This window comes from Neomonachus schauinslandi, chromosome 11 (genome assembly GCF_002201575.2).
Source record: "Neomonachus schauinslandi chromosome 11, ASM220157v2, whole genome shotgun sequence".
NCBI lineage: Eukaryota > Metazoa > Chordata > Mammalia > Carnivora > Phocidae > Neomonachus > Neomonachus schauinslandi.
In genome coordinates this window covers 94,411,573-94,432,960 of record NC_058413.1, presented here as the reverse complement: position 1 = coordinate 94,432,960, position 21,388 = coordinate 94,411,573, and the positions used below count along the sequence as shown (strand labels likewise).

The following is a 21,388-nucleotide window of genomic DNA, read 5'->3' as shown; positions in this document are numbered from 1 at the left end:
TATATTATTTAAATTAATTTCATAATTTCACCTGCTTCTTTTTTTTTACTTGTTTTAAATGTGGCTGCTAGAACATGTGAAATTACAAGCATGGCTTGCATTGTGTTTCTGTTGGATGGCGCTGGGCTGGAGCATGGGCTGGCTCAGGAGCAAAGCGAGCTGAATTCACATGCCGTATTTCAAAGATAGAAGGGTATTTCTCTCGGGTGTGAGTCCGCAGGTCGGCCATGGCCCAGGGTGGCCTGGGGTGTGGGGGCAGGAAGCAGTGTTGTCCTCATCTGTATAGTTCCCATACATTCCTGTTTCAGCAGCAGCTATATTTACAGTCAGCAAAAAAAGGGAAGGAGAGTCCAGGGCAGGGGGATGGCCTGGATGTGTCATGGTTGTTTCCACTCAAACTCACTGTCCCACTTCAGCTCCTGGCTTCCCCCAGCTGCAGAGGAGGCTGGGAAGTGTGGTGTGTAGTTGGGCAGCCATGCATGCAGGTGATACTTAGGGTGGTTTATGATTAAAAGGAAGAAAGGGAGAAAGGCCCTGGGGGCCAGCGAGCCGTCTCTGCGTGACTTCTCCCTTCTCTTACCTTGTCTTCTCTCAGCCCACGTGAACCTACACCCTGTACCCCAGGCTCTTTCTCTACTGGCTTTTTTGCAGCACTTGCTTCAGAAAGTGCCCCCTTGCTTCTGACATTATCAGCTTCTCCCTCCCCTCTGGCTCCTTCTTCTGAGCCCCTTTCCGGTGAGTTTAAAAACCCTTCCTTGGGCAATGTGATTCACCCCACCTACTGCCCTAATCACACTCTTTCCATTGAAGACAAGCTACTTGACTCATTCACCTTCTTAGCCCCTTCTTGAGCAGCTGGATCACCAGGGTCTCCGGTGACCTCCTTGTTGCCAAATCTCATAGAAAATTCTCAGTTCTTATTTTATTTGACTTTCATCCAGCCTCACTGCTGTGTCTTGGCCTCTTGCATCAGCTTCTCTTTCTCTACACGCTCCGCAGATGTTGAGTCCGCAGGGCCTGAGCCTCATCCCTCCTCTCTCTCTCTGTGCCAGATCCAAACTGTCATCACCACCCTGGCCCTGCAGTCCCCCAGGCCTGTGTCTCGAGCCCAGATGGTTCTCTGGGGAGCAAGGCCAGTGACTGCTGCCAAAAAGCGTGCCCCATACTTAACAAATACGACCCCAGACTCATCATCTGGGTCCTTCTCCAGAAACAGAACAGAACAACCTTCATCTTGACACCCCTGTGCTCTCAATGCTAGTCAGTGATGTCACCATCTAAATAGTCAAGCCAGAAGCCCTTCACATCTCCTCCTACCCTCCACAGCCAGCCACCCTGCTCATTACACCTCGTGAATTGTGCTCAAATCTGCCCCATCCCCTTGATCCTCATCATTCTGCCCCTCAGTACCTGCCTCATCTCTTTTTCCCAGGCTCTTAACATCACCCCAGACTCATCTTCCCAGCTCATATTTCGGTTGCCGCTCCAGTCTATCTTCAGTGCCATGAGTGATGGCCCTAAAATGCAAATCTGATGATGTCACCATCTGCCGAAGGTCCTCCTGTTGTTACCGTTCCAGTTCCGGGGCATGACACACAAGGGTCCTTCCTGTTCAGGCTTCTGTCCCCCTCTCCCAGCTTCTCCTGCCAGGTGCTTGGGCCCCTGACACCTGCTGAAGCAGTCATGCTTTCAGAGGCTCTGCACACTGGAACGCACTTCGGTTCCCTGCTTCCCTGGGAAGCTCATGGGCCTGCTTCCAGGTTGTCTCTTCTGTGAAGCCTGGTGCAGTACCTGGGAAGCAGTAGGCACTGGACACCTGTGTGCGATAGATAAATGCATGAGGCCTTCCCAACAACTTCTCTCCGCTATCCAGAAGAGTCTGTGCTTCCTGGGAACTGTGATTTTCTCTCTTAAACCACTTATTGTCTCCACCCCTCCCCGGAAATGTCCTTGAGAGCCAAAGACACACTCATAGTTTTGTGGGATTTCCCAGCACTGTGGGCAACTGGATGGCTTATAGATGGATCATAATGGGGTTTGATCATATCACTTAACCATATTGGGTTGTGGCTATTTGATTTCATGGCCACATTCTCTGGACACTTTGAAAGCAGAGATACGTCTTATCCTTCTCTATGTACAAAGTGCCTTGGTTAAAATAGATGTTTTAATAGGTATTTGATGAATTAATAAATAAAGGAATGATTAAGTGGATGAATGCATTGCCTGTATCAGTTACAAAGCCCAAGATTAAGTGCTAAATGAGTGGCACAGACTGTGAGCGCTTTGGAGGATTCGAAGAGGGCAGAATCAGTGTGGGCTGGAGTTGTCTGGCACATGCCTGGGTCAAGGTAGGAGTGAACTTAAGAATGGCGCATAATTTAGGTAGGATTTGGATATGGGTAAAGAAAAGCTGAATGCTTTCCAGGAAGAAGAGACCACCTTGAAAAAAGAGAGGGCAAAGTGATAGGCTCTACTCAGTGTTCAGCAAGGGCTACCTTGATGTAGCTCAGTGGTCAAAGAATTTGGTAGAATATGAGCCTGGAAAGGTGTGTGGTGCCAGATTGTGGAGGGTGTGGGTGCCAGGCAGGTGAATCTGCCCCATGGAGAAGCTGGGTTTGCACAGGAGAGCCTGGAGGCGGGAAACAGGTGAGGGGTATTGCAGGAGAGAGGCGGGGGTGGGGATGGCAGTGGGAGCAGAAAGAGAGCAGAGGATGGGGGCGCATCCCTTGGTGGTCCTCAGTGACTGAGCAGGTGGAGTGGCAGAAGGGCTGGGGAGAGTGCAGGACCACTCTGCCATGGATCGCGTGTGGGAGACGGACCATTAATGAAAACTGGGAAGGCAGAAAGAGCCCCCCGTTCTATGAAAAGATAATGGTTACATTTGGGACATGGAGTTTGGAAAGACCTCCAAGGGGACATTTCCCTTTAGCAACCAGAAATAAGAGTCTGATGTGTGGATAGGAAAGTAGGGCTGGAGATAGAGGTTTTGGAATTATCTACATAGAGTTGATGGTTGAGAATGAATTCTTCAGGTTTTGGAATTACCTACATAGAGCTGATAGTTGAGAATGTATACTTCAGGGGAGAAAGTGTACAATGAAGAAAACGTGGACTGAGGACTGAATCCAGAGTGTGAGGTTTAGGGAACACTGCCAACTAGGGTCATAAAAGGGGAAGGAGTTGGAGCTCGAAGGGGCTTGGAAAAATGTGATCAGAATGAAAATCAGACCAGTGTCATATCAGGGATGTTAACACATGATAACCCAGAAAAAACCTCCAGTTGCATGTGATTCAGAGCCTCAAAATCCTAAAAAACCACAGAAATATTTGTAAGGAAGGAGAACCTTAGTGAATTCAGAGATGGTGGAGGCTGAGGATGGAGAAGATGCAGTGGAATTGGAGGCAGTAGGTATAGATCACAGAGTTTAAGATGTCTCACTGGCCATGGGTGAGGAGAGAGGGTAGGAGAAGGTAAGAAGGAGCCAGAAGAATCTTTTTTCTCATCAGAGCATTCTCTAAAAAATTGAGGTATCATTTACGTGTAATAAACTGCCTATATTTTGAAGTATCCAATTTGATAAGTTTTGCCATGCATACACCCATTACACCGTCACTACCGTCAAGATGATGAAATTTTCCATCACCCAAGAAAAGTTTCTTGGGGCCACTCTAATTCTTCATTTCTGCTCCTTCCTGTTCTCACCCCTCCCCCGGCAACCACCGATCTTCTTCCTGTCACTACAGACGTGTATTTTCTAGAAGTGTATATACATGGAATCATAAAGTCATAGTCTTTTTGTCTGACTTTTTAAATTCCATTTTATCACTGGGTAGTATTGTGTTGTATGGATATACCACAGCTTGTTTATTCATTCCCTTATGGGTGGTTGTTTGGAAACTCTCTATCACAGAGCGAGTTGCTATGAACATTTATGTATGAGTTTCTGTGTAGACCTCTGCTTTCCTTTCTTTTGGATAGGAGTAGAATGGCTGAGTCATATGGTAAGGGGACGTTTAACTTCTTAAGAAATGACCAAACTGTTTTCCAAGTGGTTATGCCATTTGATGTTCCCACCAATAGTGTATGAAAGTTCTAGTCCTTCCAGATCCTCACCAGCTCGGTGTGGTTGAGCTTTTTAATTTTAGCCATACTAGTAGATTAATGGTGAGATCTCGTTGTGGTTTTAATTTGTATTTCCCCAATGACTAGTGATATGGAGCATATTTTCACATGTTTATTTGCCACCTATGTAACTTTTTTGGTGAAGTGTGTATTCAGATCTTTGGCACATTTTTAAAAAAATTGGTTTGTGTCGGGGGGCGCCTGTGTGGCTCAGTCATTGGAGCATGTGGCTCTTGATTTCGGGGTTGTGAGTTCAAGCCCTATGTTGGGTATAGAGATTACTTTAAAAAATCTTTAAAAATTGGATTGTTTGATTTCTTATTATTGAGTTTTGAGAGTTCTTTATATATTCTGGATATATCTTCATCACATATATGCTCTTTGTATAATATTTTCTCCCAGCCTGTGGCTTGTCTTTTCATGGTGTCTTTTGAAGAGCAGATATTTTTAATTTTGATAAAGTCCACTTTGTCAATTTTTTATTTTCTTAGTGTCATGTCTAAGAAATCTTTTCTAACTAAAAGCCTCAAAGATTTTCTTCTAGAAGTTTTATAATGTTAAGTTTTGCACTTAGGTCTACGATCTGTTTTGTGTTAATTTTTATGTATGGTACAAGACGGGGTTGGAAAAAAATTTTTTTTAAACGTATGGATATCCAACTGTTCCAGTTGCAATGCGTTGAAAATACCATTTTTTTAAACTGTGCTTTTGTCAAAATCAGCTGGCCATGTACGTATGGGTCAGAGTAGTAATTTTGCAGGAAGGAATAGAAGTTGGCATAACATCCCTCAAAAGCCAAGACAAATTTGGCTCAAACATTTACGGAGTGCCTCCTGTTGTCAGGCAGGGTGCCAGGGATTGGGGATAGAAAAGATTAAAGAGGGGAAGTTAAAGATGAAACTGATCATTTGAAATAGAGTATGCGTGGGATTCTATGGCTATACATACTTGCAGCCCTCGATCAACTTCTGTGTCCAGAGAAAGCTTCCGGAAGCAGGGTATGTCTGAATTGAGGACTCATTCTGAATGAGAGTGGCCAGTGAGCAAAGGTGGGAACGCAGAAGGAGGAGCATGGGTAGAAGTGCACAGGAGTTCAACAGCATGGATGTGCATGCACACACACACGTGTGGGTTTAGGCGGCGCTATGGGAGGTCGCTATTTCTAGAAAGTAGAGAGGGATGAGCGGGGAAGCAGAACAGAAGGTTCGAGAGAGAGAGCCAAGTCTCATGTGCCACACCAAGGAATTCTGTTTATTTTGATACCGAAAGCTAAAAGCGGGGGTTTGCACCTTGCGGTGACCGGCAGCCGCGTGTGGGCATGACTGAGGATTGCCAGGTGGTGGTTGAAAGGGAAAACCGGGTGAGGGGCAAGAGGTTGCAATTGAGTAGTCGAGAGGAAAGGACTGAACTTGGACCACGGTGTTGAGCTGGAGAGAAGGGGACAGATCTGGGAAATAGCGAGGGGCAAAGCCAGAGCCATTGGAGGTAAGGGGTAGAGGTGAGGCCACGATGCCTGGGTGGCTGGTGCTGTCATTAGCTAAACTCAGGAAGAATGTAAGAGGGAAGAGGGTGCTTTTGCTTGGGGTCTTAATAAATTTGAGATGCTCATCAGACATTTACATGGAGATGTCATCAGGCAGGTGGGCGTAGGTAAAGTGTCGAGATCACTGAGGAAGCCTGTGGGAGTGAGTCAAGAGGAGGGCTCTGCACAGACCCTGGGAGCTCACCAGAATTGAAGGCTCAGCAGGAGACAGTGGACCTTGACACTATGGTCAGAGAAATAGGAGGAAAACCCCAGGGGCTTCGTGTCATGGAAGCCTCGGAAGTTGAGGGTCTCAGGCAAAAGACTCAGGACTCAGGACCCCAAACACTCAGGACTCAGGTTCAGAGGAAACCAGGAGGCAGCTTAACCGAGCAGTCTGGCAGCTCACAGGCTCCGAACCCAGACTGCCATTAAGAGCTGTGTGATCTCGGACAAGTTGCTCACCCTGCCCCTTTCTCGGTTTTCTCACCTGTAAAATGGGGCAGTACGTTGTAGGGTTGGGTGAAGGCTAAATGAAAGAACACATGTGATGTTCTTCAAACGGTCCCTGGCAGACGGCGAATAATAGTGCCAGCTAGTGATAGAATCAGACAAAGAATCAAAGTGCCCCCTGACTTCGCAGCAATGGTTGTTGCTGGTGACTTTGCACGTACAGCCTGAGTGGGCTGGTGGGAATGGAAGGCAGATTACAGTGGTCGAAGGGGATCTGACATGACGTGAGGTCAGCAAAATGTTGAGCAATCAGTCACTTGAGAAGTCTGGTTTGGATTGAAGGTAAGATGGAAGGGAGAGCCAGAGGGCCATACATGGTCCGTGCGGTCCGTGGAGGGCCCCTGAGCACGTTCTAGCAAAGGGGAATGAGCTGGTCTGGGGGAGAGATGGAAGGTTAGGGGAGAAGGGGAGTGTGGTGGGGCTCTCCTAGAACTGGAACCCTCATGATCTGAGCCCGTTGGAAAGGGGCGCATGTGACTCTTGATTCTGGGGTCATGAGTTCAAGCCCCGTGTTGGGTGTAGAGATACATACATACATACATACATACATTTTTTTTTTTTTTAAGAGATGGGGGCACAAAGTATAGGCAGTTCCCTGCAAGTGGCCTCCGATCAATCTCTCTGTGGACAGAGAGAGGGGGTGGGAACTGGGTAACAGCTAGAGGTGAAAATCCAGGTTATGGGCTGACTTGTGTCCAATTCCCCCCCCCCCATTCATATGTTAAAGTCCTAACTCCCAGCACCTCAGAATGAGACTGCATTCGGATATAGTGTCTTTGAAGAGATAATTAAATTAAAATGAAGTCGTTAGGATAGGCCCTAATCCAGTATGACAAGTGTCCTCATAAGAAGAGGAGATTAGAGGGCGCCTGGGTGGCTCAGTTGGTTGAGCGACTGCCTTCGGCTCAGGTCATGATCCTGGAGTCCCGGGATCAGGTCCCGCATCGGGCTCCCTGCTCGGCAGGGAGCCTGCTTCTCCCTCTGACCCTCCCCCCTCTCATGCTCTCTCTCATTCTCTCTCAAATAAATAAATAAAATCTGTAAAAAAAAAAAAAAAAAAGAGGAGATTAGGATATAGCTGCGCACAGAGGGAAGACCGTGTGAGGACACAGGGAGACGAGCGGAGGAGGGAGGCCTCAGAAGAAACAGACCCTGCCCACACCTTGATCTCCGATTCCTAGAAAATAAATTTCTGTTGTTTAAGCACCCCTCGTCTGCCCTACTTCATGATGGCAGCCCCAGCAAACAGATAGAGTCTGCAACGTGAGTGGGAGCTGGCCAGGCGAGGCCAAGGGCAGAGGATGGTCCTGTGTTGCCCCCCAGGTGAGGAGGAAGGCTGTGGGTTTGGGGTGGAGTGGTCTGCACACTGGCGTGGCTTCCTCCAGCAGGCGGATGACCGGGACCCACAGGGGTCAGGGGTACGAAAAGGAACATGAGAGCTCAGAGGTGAGCTGGGGAAGCTGGTCCCAGGTGAATGGTGACGCTGGGGCTGGGAGCAAAGCTGACTGACTGGCTCTCTGGAGGCTCCAAGCATCTCTTCCGGTTAGGACAGGGCTCTGACCGGCTGGGCCACACAGCTGAAGGCAGAGCTATGTCAAGACTGCCTGTCAAGACTCTCCTGTAAAACCTCTTTATCCCCCCCGCCCCCCCCCCCTTAAGAGATAAGAGTTATCAAAGTGCTTGGAAATCTTCAGGAGGGAGATTCTGGAAGACCCGAAGGATTAAGGGAGGCTGATTTTCCAACCTGAGGGGTCACTTCTGGGCTGTTGAGGGCAAGCCCTGTTCCAGCTTACACAGGTTACTCCAGTTTACAGCAGAGAGTAGAAGCGCCAGCCCGCAGGTGCCCGGGAGGCCCCCACACCCACCCTGCACCCTGCAGCACTTGTTCGGGGAGACCGCCCTCGGCCTGAGCAATAGCTAATACTTCTGCACCATGTCACATTATTCTTTCACTCAATAACCATTCATTAAGGGCCTACTGCACGCACGTCTGGAATTGTGCAGGTACAGAGATGAATCAGCCACAGCCTTCAGCCTCAAGGAGCCGGCTGCCTCGGGGAGAAAAGACGGATAAGCAGATAGGCATAATAAAAAAGTCAAAAGTGATTAGTGTCTAATGAAAGGTACAGAGAAATTTCTGTGGGAGTTTTAAGGAAGAGGGAATTAAAGTGGGATGGGGAACCTGGGAGTTTCCAAGGAAGGAGAGATCACTCTGAGCTTTTCAGGTTGCAGCTAGCTGAGGGAAGTTTTAGAGAGAGATGTAAGGGTAAGCACCCCTCCAGGGCAGTGAGTGGTCTCTCGGGAAATCTAAGGAGTCAGGGAGGACTTCTTGGAAGAGGTGGGTCTGAGGGGAAGAAGGAGAGTCCTTAAGGAAAGGGGGAACGAGGGACAGGGCTGGTATCGGCAGAGGCATGGAGGCGGGAAGGTAAGCCAGCCCTGGTCCTAACATGGGGGTGTTGTCGCTGTGGGGGTGGTAGGGGGTGCTGCAGCTAGAAGGGCATTTGGAAGCCAGACTGCAGAGGGCCTGGTGCCATCCTAGACACTCAAATGGGACCAACCCTAGGATAATGGGGAAGCCTGAGGACTTTGAGCAGGTGAGTGATAATTGGGGCCACACTCACAGGGTGTGACAGAAAGGATTAGAGTGGGCAGAGCCAGGCCTGCCAGCCCCAGCGTCCAGGGTAGACATAGGCCTGGGCCCAGAACATGGAGAGAAGACCTTGGGGTAGAGGTGGGCCCAGAGTCAAGAGGCCGCCCTTTCCTTGGCACGAGCCTTAGAACTCAGAGAGAACTGGGCAGAGGTAAAGCTGTTGGCCTGTGGGGAGAAAAGCCCAATGTCAATGTTAGGGTTCACCAGCTCCCCGGGCGCGAGAGACGCCTGTTGAGTACATGCGGTGTAAGGGTCACTGTGCACAGAGTCTCCACGGCTGGAAACACTGGGGAAGACCCTGCTCCCTGATTGCATGTCCCCATTTCAGCCTTGTCCTCGCTGTAGCCCTAGACCTCCCAGCCTTACCATGCCTACTAGCTGACTTCTCTGCAGAGCAGTCCTGGGGATGGAGGACGTGCCAGATGGTATTGCTCCTTGTTAGGCAGTGGCTTGGAGCTCTGAGCATCCTGGCCCAAGCTTGATCGCCGGCCTGGGGGACAGAGCAAGGAGCCAGGAGCCTCAGCTGCACGCTCAGTCCTGAGCACACTGCTCTCCACCCACGGGGCCCCTCGCTGAGGACTGCCAAACTGGGAACATGGTCTTCTGGTGTCCTAGCAGGGCCTGAGCTGGTCCCTCATCCTTTGTGTCCAGCCCCAGAATCTGGGGTCCTGTTATCATCCTGATTATTCTGATCCCAGTATGTTTGATGCCAACCAACCACCCAGCTGAGGCTGTTCCCAGACAGGAGTTAATCATTGTCTAAAACCCAAAACCTAATGAAAAGTACCCAGAGCACAGAGGTTGGGTGGAGTGCAGAGCCCTTTTTTGGACACTGTGGGGGAGGCAGAGAAGGAGGAGGTACTCAGGGGACCTCCTAGGCCCCTTCATAGAAAATCCCCACATTCCCTACTCCCCACCTCATCACGCTCCCTCTGTCTCAGAGTATGTCCAGTGATGCTCTGTGAGTTGATTATGTGGTGTCCCATGGCTGGCTGGTGTCCTGTACATCTGGGTATGTGTTGGCACATTATTTCTGTCGGCTCGGGCTGCCATAACAAGACACCGCATCGACAACAGACATTTATTTCTCCCAGTTCTGGACGCTGGAAGCCCAAGATCAAGGTGCCAGCAGAGTCGGTTTCTGGTGAGAAAAGCTTGCTTCCTGGCTTGCCTTCTCGCTCTGTCCTCACATAGCAGGAGAGAAAGAGAGAGCCCTCTCCGGTGTCTCTTAGAAGGGCGCTCATCCTATCCGATCAAGGCCTTACTCTTATGACTTCATGTCACTTTAATTTCCTCTTCAAGGCGCTGTCTCTAAATGTAGTCACATTGGGGGTTAAGGTTTCAACATGTGAATGCGGGGTTGGGGGGGGGAGACATATTCAGTCCATGGCACGTGTCCTGAATGTGTACTGTTCAAGAAGAGAGCACACAACCCTGAAACAGACTATCGGATGTGTGTTACCTCCTGTGGTTTAGGTGTGATTAGTGCCCTGATTGTCTACTGATGGGACAGAGGCAAGTCCATGTCTATAGCCTGAACAACCTTATCAAAACATTCCTGAGGTAACCCCCCACACCCCCAGAGAGCTGAGTTCCTTTCTAGATTTACAGGGGACGTGGGTGTTTTCTGAGAGATTATTTTATTACTTATTTTATTGCAAGTGATTTCCTAATATTTAAAGGTCATATGGTCCAAAGAGAAAAATGCCCCCTTGTCTAGAAATCTCATGGGGGTTGGGAGCATTAGCTAGGGGAATGTCCAGAGGTCCAGGGTCCTGCCAGTTAGTATTTCAGAGTTGATTTGCCTTGGTGAGACTTTCTTTCTTTACAGTGGCTGCAAAGCTCATGTGCCCCCCTGCTATGGATGGAACTGTGTCCTCCTAAAATTCACGTGTTGAAATCCTACCTCCCCCAGTAGGATGGTATTAGGAGGCGAGACCTTGGGGAAGCGTTCCCTTTAGATGAGGTCATGAGGGTGGTGGGGCCTCCACTATAGGATGAGTGCCCTTATCAGAAGAGTCCAGAGAATGTTGTCCCTTTCTCTCCACCCTATGAGGACCATGTGAGAAGGCAGGTGTCTGCAAACCAGGAAGCAGGCCCCTCGTAGAACCCAAGTCTGCTAGCACCCTGATCTCAGGTCCCCCCCACCTCCAGAACTGGGAGAACTAAATGTTTGCTGTATAAGCCATCCAGTCTATGACACCCCCTTCTCAGCAGCAAATCCCAACGAAGACAAGATTTACTAGAAGGAAAATGAGCCTTAGTTCTGGGTACAGAGTCTGCATGAGGCTGCTCTGGGTCACCTTCCGCCTCTCCCCCTCGCCAGCCCTGTGAATGTGAGCCGGTCCCTTCACCTCTCTGACTGTTTTCTCATCTCCAAGTGAGGATAACAGAAAGAACACACTTACCTCACAGGGTCATTGCAGAGATTAAGTGAGATCATGTCCGCTAAGCATTTACACTAATGTCACTGAATAAATGTGTGCCTGCTCACATAAAACCCATGTGCCAGGGATCCCGTGCCTCTTTCTCATGATTTGTGTGTGATGGCTGTGCCAGTTCCTAAAGTTTCAGGTGTCTCTTTTCTATGCTGTAGAGCTGAACTAATGATTTCTATTATATTTTTAACAGTGAAACATTTTTTCCCCCGTATCAAGTCTTCTGTGGAACCCCAGTATCCAAAACTGATGAGTGTGGAGGTGTGCTGGTTGAAGCTGGCAGGGGCGAGAGACCCCCCATGTGGCCTCTCCCTCTGCTTCCTAATGGAGCCCAGGGCCCTCCAAGGAACATCATCTGAGAATCACTTCTATAGGCTGCCCTTCTTCCTTTCTCTTCCCAGACTCTTCCTCCTGGGACAGCATAGTACAATCGTTTAGGTTTCTGCTTCCTGAGTAGCATTCCCATCCTGGTCTTGCTTTCCTGAGGTCACCTGGGTAGGTATTTTGGGTGTCTTCAGGCTCTTCAATCACACATTTATAGCCCTTTGGCCACTCTTGCCAGTGGTGATCCCACCAGGTGTGTGAGGACTTTGATACCTAATTCGCAGAAACCCACTTTAACGGCTGGGTCTTGGGACGCGCCTCTGTTGCCCAGTGTAACTTTTATTGGGCATGGCTCATTTTTATTGTTCAGCAAGGCAATGCATATAAACACATCCACAAATCAGGAAAAAAAAGTCTTTGTCATATTCTGTGTCCTGGTTTTCGGTTTGGAAAATGGGTCACAGTAGGTATGGGAGCAGTGTACAGAAAAGACAGCGTGGGACCTGGGTCTCTTCTGTCCGCGCCCACTGCAGACATTCAAGGGCCACATGTTGGTGAAACCCATTCGGCTCAATTCCCCGTGTCGCTTTTCTGAGCCTTCAATCTCTGAAAAATAAGCTTGATATTTCTTCTTTTCTTTTTCTGTGAGAGCTTTATTAAAATATAATTCATATATCACACAATTCACTCATTTAAAGTATACAACATGGTGATTTTTAGTATATTCACAGAGTTGCGCATCAATCACCATAATCAATTTTAGAACATTTTTCAACACCCACAAAAGAAACACTGTGTATGCATTAGCAGTCACCCCCCGTTCGTTCCAGCTTTTCCATTACTGCCACTAGGCAACCACTCATCTACTTTCTGTCTCTGTGGATTTACCTGTTCTGGAAATTTCTTATAAATGGAATCAGCCTGTGTGCAGTATTTAGTGTCTGGCTTCTTCTGCTTAGCATCGTGTTTTCAAGGTTCATCCATGTTGTGGCCTGTGTGAGTACTTCGTTTTTTTTTATTGTTGAATACTATTCCGTTGTATGGATATACCACATTTGGCTTATTCACTCATCAGTTGATGGGCATTTGGATTTTTTTCCACTTTTGAGCTATTATGAATAATGGGGCTGTGAGCACATATATACGAGTTTTTGGTAGAGATTTTCAGTCTTGTAACTTCCTCTACCAAGAGAGTGAATGGTACCCAGAGCTAGATTTGTTGAGTGTTTCAGGTACTGTGCTAAGCACCTCACACAGACTATTCAGGTAATCTACACAATGGCCCAAGGAGTGGGCTCTCTCCCCATTTTACAAGTGAGGAAACTGAGGTCTCAGAGCTGATACAGGGTGGAGCTGGGCTACCAGAACACTTACCCTGAATGCTGCTTCTGGAAGTTGGGCAGCTCTTAGAACTATACCACTGCATCATTCATATTAAGTCACGCCGATTCAATTCGTGTGATGTGTCACTTACATACATTACCTTACTGAATCCTCACACCAAGCCCCTGAGGTTGTCTTCCTACTCTTCCTGTTCGGTGAGGAAAAGAAGTTCAGAGAAACTGCCTGGCTCACCTGCTGACATGGTGCGTCAGCGTCTGAGCCTGCAGAGCTGGTGTTCAGCAGTATCTGCCACGGCTTTCCCTCTCATGCCCGGTCTCCTCTCACCCTCTCTTGTCTCAGGGAGATTTCTGCAGATACCCAGAATACCATTGTCAAAGGCGGCCACTGCGTCCCTTCCTTTGCACATGTGTGTTGGTGTACCTCTAAGCTTTTCACCATGTCTGGGCCTCGGGGCCTCCTACACATAGACCCCGGCAGCCTGTCGTGACATTACGGCGTTCCTGAGGTGGATTTGCACATTAGAATTCACGGCCGCACTTGGCTATGAACCAAGACCCTCAGCACGTAGAGAACTTGCTTTGGGACTAGTTCCAAGGGTGGCAGGGGCGGGGGAGGTGGGGAGCTGCCTGGCAGAGAAAGGTGGCAGAGGGGGGGAGACTGGAGAAAGAGGAGGGTAACGGGAGAGGGTACCAACTGTCTCCGTGTGGTTGCCTGCCCACAGCTGCTATCTTGGATGACCCCATGGAGTGCAGCAGAGGGGAGCGGCTCTCCATCACCCTGGCCAAGAACCGCATCAACCGCGCTCCTGAGAGGCTTGGCAAGGCCAAGGTCGAAGTGGACATCTTTGAGCTTCTCAGAGACAGCGAGTACGAGACTGCAGAAACCAGTACGTAGAATGAGCAGGACTGCCCTCTGCTTTCCTTGCTGGCAGGAGGGGCTGATAGTGTGAGCTGCACCATCACCAGGCCTGTGGTTAGATAGTCCCCAGAGAGGGAGAGAAACATGCACCAGCAGGCCCCGTAGGGCTCAGTCTGGAGGAGATCCCCAGGTTTTGCTGCCAAGTATGTATGGAGTAGAATTAAAACAGGATACTCTTTCTTTTTTTTTTAAAGATTTTATTTATTTATTTGAGAGAGAGAGAGAGAGAGAGCACATGAGACGGGGGGAGGGTCAGAGAGAGAAGCAGACTCCCTGCCAAGCAGGGAGCCCGATGCGGGACTCGATCCCGGGACTCCAGGATCATGACCTGAGCCGAAGGCAGTCGCTTAACCAACTGAGCCACCCAGGCGCCCCAAAACAGGATACTCTTTCATTCATTCATTCCCACACTCATTCATTCCTTCATGTATGGATTCATTCATCTCCTGGACATACTGTACACAAACCCCTGAATGAAACCTTGTATGTGATTAAGAAAAGAGAGAGATAGCCAGCCCGGGGGTTGCTTAGTCAATGCACATCTGATCGCCTATCTTGCTTGTTTATGCTGAGGGCAGTGTTGTGGGACTTGGGATGGAGTCTGACCGCTCTGTGGGTGACCTTGGACAAATTACGTACCCCATTTAAACTCAGTTTCTTCATCTGCAAAATGGGAATGCTAGGCTGTACTTTGCAAATCTTGTAGGTTGTTGTGGGATTTAAAGGACGTAAAATATAGCAAAATCCTCTGTGAGTTGCGGGGCTTTACAGACATACACAATAGGGCACTCGGGTCCCGTGTATGGAGCCCCTACCATGTGCTGGGCATGGCTTTTAATTCTACCAACACGAGAGCTAAGTGTCCTTGTCCCCACTTTACAAGAGAAGCTGAGGCTCAGCGACAATGAGCACCTTGCCCATCCAGAGAGCGAGTCAAGGGCTGAGCCACTCCTGAACCCTGCAGTCATGAGCTCACCCTGCAGGGCCACGCCCAGGCCATGATGACCTCCCTGGAAATCTCTGGTGTGTTGCTGGTGTTACCTTGACAACTTTCCAGGCTGAGCTTCCCAGTCAGTGGGCCGGTGGCTCAGAGCCAAGCTGGTGATGAATAACCCCGGTGCAGAGGGAAGGAGAGGAGAGGAGCCCCTCAGCCCGGAGAGGCGACAATGTCTCTTCCCTAAGACTTCGCCTCATCTCCTCCCTTTGTCACCCATTTCAACCTTTGGTTACATTCAGTGGCAAAAACAGACAAAAACAAAAGAACAGCTTGCTCAGGTATATATTGAGACAGCTGGTCTTCTGGGGGAGGGGGGGCTCAGCAGTGCTCCAATCTGGGCCATTAGTAGTTTGAGAGAAGAGACACATCCCACTGGCCCAAGTGCAGTAGGTGGGGTGTCCTATGGATCCAGAGAGAGCAGGAAGGGAGGAAGACAGCAGCTCTGTCTCTGTTGCCTTTAAGGCTCTTAGAGCATCGAAGCTGTGCTCTTCCCTCCCTGGCTTATCGATTTCCCTGGCTCATTCATCATGCACCTGTCCCATAGGGGGCCACACAGGCCCAATTTACTCTTTCTCTATTCAGGCAACTTTTATTGAGCATTTAGTCTCTTTCAGGCGTGATACAGAATAGCAAGCTTTGGGAACGGTGCAGAGAACAAGGTAGACACAGTCCCTGCCGTCAGGTGGCTCACACTCTCTCCTCAGTGTGTACGTCAGTGACAGCTTCGCTCAGCGTCTCTTGGTTTGAATTTACAAGGTAGAGGATCTGATGGGTCCAGCTCATCTTGCTGTGGCCAATCTTAGCAGTCACAGGTGTTGGCCAGATGGACCTAATAACTACCCGTGGAGAGAGCGTCCAGGCTTAGGGACCAAGGGTGGGTTCGTGCCCTCAGAACAGGACTGGCGAGACCAGCAGGATCTGTGGACACGGATTCCTCCCGATGGGGGAAGGGAGGAAGACACAGGTGCCTGAAATAACCACTTGCTTATTCAGTCGGCCAGGCAACACATATGTAGTGAGCACCAGCTGTATTCTGTTCTAGGCAGTGGGGATTCAGCAAGGAGCAGCTAGAAATCCTCGCTGGCCGAGAGATGAAATTCTAGCACGTGACGTTCTTGGTTGTGGGGAGCTGAGGCTCTGCTCTAAGTTGGGGCGGTAACATTCCGATGAAAGTAAGATTCCAATTTCCCCGCCATCTTCCGAATGAAATCAGAAATACCAGTGACAATGTCTTGTGAATCTCCTAGCCCGGTCTGTAGTGGTTCCTTGTCTAGGAGGACAGGTCTCTGACAAGGATCCAGATTCCTAGGTAGCGCTGTAGAGCATTCTTCCAAAAGCCAAGGCCTCCTGCCTTCCCTTTGGTTCTTCAGGGCTTCCGTGGCGAAGGGGAGAGCACAGATTGCGCATCGTGGATGGGGGTCATTAGCACATGCAAATTTCCTCTCCCTGTGACCCGTGCAGCCTGGCTTCTTAAAGTCAATACTTCTAAAATATTAAGCCAGATGAATCAGGGGAATAAAAGAAACTGATATTTTTATTCCACGTTAGAGAGCTTTGGGGCATCTTTTTCATGCCCTTCTTTTAGGCGTCAGGTATTGTATTAGCTAGTAACCCTTGGTTCAGCTTTTACATTTCAATGTGTTTGAGGCATGATTAGCATTTGTTAGAAACAGGGCTTCTGGATCTTTCTACCCCAAAGGCCTTTCATCTGAAGCCAGAGCTCTTCCCCCACAATGGATTTTAAACACCACCCAGATAGTTCATAGGAAGGTTCCAGCCCAGCTATTTCCCTCCCAAAGTAAGGGCGAGAACGGGTGGTGGGTTAGTGCTGTGGGCTACAGCCAGACAGGGACTGGATTTCAGTGACAGTGTTGGGGGAAGGAGATAGGAGGGAGACAGGGTCCCCGGATCAAGGAGGGACCATAGCTCTGTGAAGCCTACTTTGGGGCCTCTGTGTTATAAAGAGCAAGAACATGGGTTTTAGAATCAGACTGGCCAGCTTTAAATCCTGGCTCTACTGTTTACTAGCTATGTGACTGTGGACAGGATGCTGACCCTTTTGCACTACAGTTTCTGCGTTGGTAAAATGAGGGTGATGGTGATGTCGCCTGCTGGGGTCATTCGGAGTGCAGCACGGGACAGTGGTGGTGCAGTGCCTAGCTTCGGGCGTGTAACTGGCATTCAGGAAGCGGCTGCTGTGGACTTCACTGTTGGCTCTCACCCCCTCCTCTGAGCAGGCTTCCTTCCCCTCTTACCATCATCTGCCTCTCTCCTCTGTTCAAAGTTCAGCCATCCCTACGCAGCAACACCATCTACTAGCTCCTCCCAAGGGGCCCGTCTTAATGTCAGCACACCTCCCGGGGCATCCATCGTAACTGGACATTGCCTTTCTCTTTCCAGTTTTCTGGGCTCGATGCCTCTGACAGTGTTGAGCCTTTGGAAGTTGCCGTGGGCCACCCAAAGCCAGCTGCCGCATCACGGGCTGTGTTTTCCCCAGGCTAGGGGTCCAGGGCTAATTTGCATTATTAACTTAAAACTATCTGAGTCAGGGGCGCCTGGGTGGCTCAGTTGGCTAAGCGACTGCCTTCGGCTCAGGTCATGATCCTGGAGTCCCGGGATCGAGTCCCGCATCGGGCTCCCTGCTCAGCGGGGAGTCTGCTTCTCTCTCTGACCCTCCCCCCTCTCATGCTCTCTCTCTCATTCTCTCTGTCTCAAATAAATAAATAAAATCTTTAAAAAAAAAAAAACTATCTGAGTCAGTCTGGAGCCCTGAACAGTGCCCCCAACCTCACACCTGTCACCCCTGGCCAGACACTCTGCTCCCAGGGGGCGAAAGAGACCCTAGCAGTGACGTTCTTGGTTGTGGGGAGCTGAGGCTCTGCTCTAAATTGGGGCGGTAACATTCCAACAATGGATAGTAGTACCGACTTGCAGCAATAGGTGAGTTTCTAAAAGCTCTGTACAAATTGCGGTTTCATGAATCATGTTCGGGATGGGAGTATCCGTCAAGGGGAACAATGACTATTTCAAGAATCCAAGATTGCAAAGTGTAAAGAAACTGAAGATGCCGGCGTCCCGAGTTCCACCTCCTCATCTGATGATTCAAAACGAGGCTGGGAGGTGGGAAGTACCAGCCGGGGCATCATTAATAACAACCCTGGACACTGGAAAGTTACTAGTACGAAAATCACCTCCTGCTGTACCTGGTTCACTTAGATGTTCATATAGTGGGTTTATGTAAAGCAAAGGTCACCCATAGGGCTTCCTCAAACCCAAGTCGGGTTCCCTTCACCTCCCTGCCCCTTCATCATCGCCCCAGGCTTCTTGATGTTTGACTCCCTCCATGCAGCTCCACCGATCTGAAATAAGAGGGCTAAACAAGACCCATGAGGTCATCCCCCTCCCGCCTGGCCCTTTCCTTCCCCAGCGTCTGTATCTTATGTCCACCTCAGCCTTTCTTGTGCAGGGAGGTTCCCGCAGGCCTTGCCCCCTCTCTTCCATAGATCAGCGTGTCTCCCGCGGCTGCCGAATTGGAACTTAACAGAGTGCCCACCCCCTTATCATCCAAACACCCGCAGGCACCTGCTGCTGCCAGAGCCAGTTCGAAGTTTAATCTACTGCAGAGCTAGAAGCAGTCTAGCCCCCCGCCTCTGCTGTGGTTTGTCTCTGTGAGCCCAAGCGTGCTATCAGCTGTCCACACTGTTTCCCCTGGAAACCCCAAGGCGTGCGGGTTATCGGCCCCATGTGGCCCCTGTGTGCTTGGACAGGGGCCCGGCGTGTGGTGTTCCCGCTGTGAGCTTGCTCCTCCTGCCCGAGCTCCCCGAGCTTCTCACAGGCTTCATGGGAGTGACCTCTGGTGATTGGGAGCCACCTCTAGTAAGAGAGGGCGAGCATCCCTCCATCAGTTCAATAGAACAAATCCAAGGCAGCACAAGGGGAAAAAGTGAGAAGCCACCAGAGAAAGTCACACGTATAGTGATGAGTCATTCAACAAACATTCCTTACTCCCCACTCTCTGAACTCCCCATGTCACGTGTGCAGAATATGGACTCAGAAACGCATTGAAGTGCAGTGCTTAGAAATCATCTGGTCTGACCTCCTCATGGTTGGGGATCAGATGGGGAAACTGAGGCTCATAGTCTTTTCCAGGAGGCGGTTAAAACCCAAACATCCGAAGAGTGACGTGAAGTTCAGTAGTTCTGCTGTGTGGCTCAGACACGGGCAGAGGGCGGTCGGAAATAGGTCTGAGGTGTAGCCAGGGGTCAGGTAAGGCCTTTGGGCGGGACTGTGGAATGTTTGGTGGGCAGAGAGAAGGGAAGCGGGCACCCATGCAGACCGTATAGGAGCGTGAGCAAGGGCTCAGGGGAGGAAGCAACTGTGACAGATGGGCGTGGCTGGAGCAGAGAGTTTCTGTGGGGCAGTGGTGAGGGCCCGGCTTAGAGAGCAGTGTAGGATAGGGATCAGGTTCTGGAGTTGGACACACCAGGATCCCAGTCCTGGCTCTACCAGCACCTCGGGCTTATCTTCTGTGCCTCAGATTCCTCATCTGTAAAATGAGAAGAATAACAGTTCTTACTTCAAGAGGTTATTTATTTATTTATTTATTTATTTATTTATTTTTTAAAGATTTTATTCATTTACTTGACAGAGAGAGAGGGAACACAAGCAGGGGGAGTGTGAGAGGGAGAAGCAGGCTTCCCGCAGCGCAAGGAGCCCGATGCAGGGCTCGATCCCAGGACCCTGGGATCATGACCCGAGCCGAAGGCAGACGCTTAACGACTGAGCCACCCAGGCGCCCCGAGGTTATTTTTTTAAAGATTTTATTTATTTGAGAGAGTGAGAGAGGGAGCATGAGCAGGGGGAGAAGGAGAAGCAGAAGCAGAAGCAGGCTCCCCGATGAGCACGGAGCCCCGGGGCTCAGGCTCAATCCCAGGACCCCAGGACGCTGGAATCATGCATGACCTGAGCCGAAGGCAGACGCTTAACAGACTGAGCCACCCATGCTCCCCTTCAAGAGGTTTCTTAAGGACTTTTTTTTTTTTTAAGATTATTTATTTATTTATTTGAGAGAGAGAGAATGAGAGAGAGAGCACATGAGAGGGGGGAGGGTCAGAGGGAGAAGCAGACTCCCTGCCGAGCAGGGAGCCCAATGCGGGACTTGATCCAGGGACTCCGGGATCATGACCTGAGCCGAAGGCAGTCGCTTAACCAACTGAGCCACCCAGGCGCCCAAGGACTTTTTTTTTTAAAGATCTTTATTTATTTATTTATGAGACAGAGATCGAGATCGAGCATGAGCAATGGGGAGGGGCAGAGGGAGAAGCAGACTTTCCGCGGAGCAGGGAGCCCAATGCGGGACTCAATCCCAGGACCCTGGGATCATGACCTGAGCTGAAGGCAGGTACTTAACCGACTGAGCCACCCAGGAACCCTGGTTTTTTGAGGATTAAATGAGATGATGCCCTTGTAAGACTTGGAGCAGTGCCCAATATAGGGTGAACTCTTGATACATTTTACATTGCAGCAGTAGTAGAAGAGGAATTCATAGAGTAACTCCTCCCTGGTGCTTGGCACACGGGATGCCCCTGGTAGGTGCTACTCTCGTGGTGGTTTGGGACTGGGCTGAGGCCATGGGTGAGGGGGAGCTGATGACAGTTCTGCGTTCTCTGACCAGGGAGAGCCCCACCGTGGGGCATGACGACGCAGAGCCTGGCACTCTCGCCCTCACGCGCCCCCCTCCTCGGCTCGGGGACCAGCAAGGCCCTCCCATTCGGCCCACTGTGCGCTCTTGGGCGGGGGTCGAGATGGAGCATGCTCCTGCAGGCTCTGGCACAGGTGTGGTTCTTCCAGGTGGATCGAGGCCGTTGTTTGCTTTGCGCTGGGGCAGTCCGGGCTTCCCTTTGTGCTGAGTGTGCAGCACCACCAGACCCACAGGGAGAGACCTTGCCCTCCCGCCCCACTTGGCTTCAGCATCGTGACATGTTTTGATGGGAAGGACTCTGGGTTCTCCCAGCCCCCTCTCGTCCACCTCATTGTCAGCTCCCGATGGCCAGGCCCGTTGCCTGCATGGGCTCGGGGAGTCACTGAGTAGCTCCCCGGAAGTGCCGTGCTGTAAGTGAAGAGGACCCTGCCCCCCCCCCCAGGATGCCACCCCTGCCCTAGAGGGCCTAGTGGTGCCCATGGTTAACCCCTCTGTATTATCTGCATCACAGCCAGACCCTTCCTCTCCCTGCGAAGACTCAGAGAAGGACTTGGAATCCAGGCTGGAGCCGGTATCTTGAGGGGAAGAAATCCTCCCTGCTTACAACACCACATCAGGGTCGTTTATTCCAGCAGCTTCTCTGCCCCTTGTCTTCCAATGCCTCTCTGGCTGGGAAACTTTGTTGCCATGGCAATGTCACTCATGTCTCCCCATTCCCTCTCTTTCCTGCTCCCTGGGAGGCAGAGGTAAAGTGTACCTCCCTCCCCTCCCGTCCCTCCCACAGACTGCTCAGGGCCCTCACGCAGATGGCCTGGGCCTCTCGAGTCTGGGTCCCCGAGGTTTCAGAGCTGAGGC

General features: G+C 50.3%; 1 protein-coding gene across 1 annotated transcript in view; it reads left to right on the top strand.

Annotated features, from left to right (window-relative positions):
- GRIK4 (glutamate ionotropic receptor kainate type subunit 4) overlaps positions 1-21,388 on the top strand; it is a 290,617-nt gene that overhangs the window by 103,472 nt on the left and 165,757 nt on the right. The window contains exon 2 of the mRNA XM_021696357.1: positions 13,639-13,803. Coding sequence (XP_021552032.1) covers positions 13,639-13,803 — 165 coding nt within the window. The remainder of the gene's footprint in view (positions 1-13,638; positions 13,804-21,388) is intronic.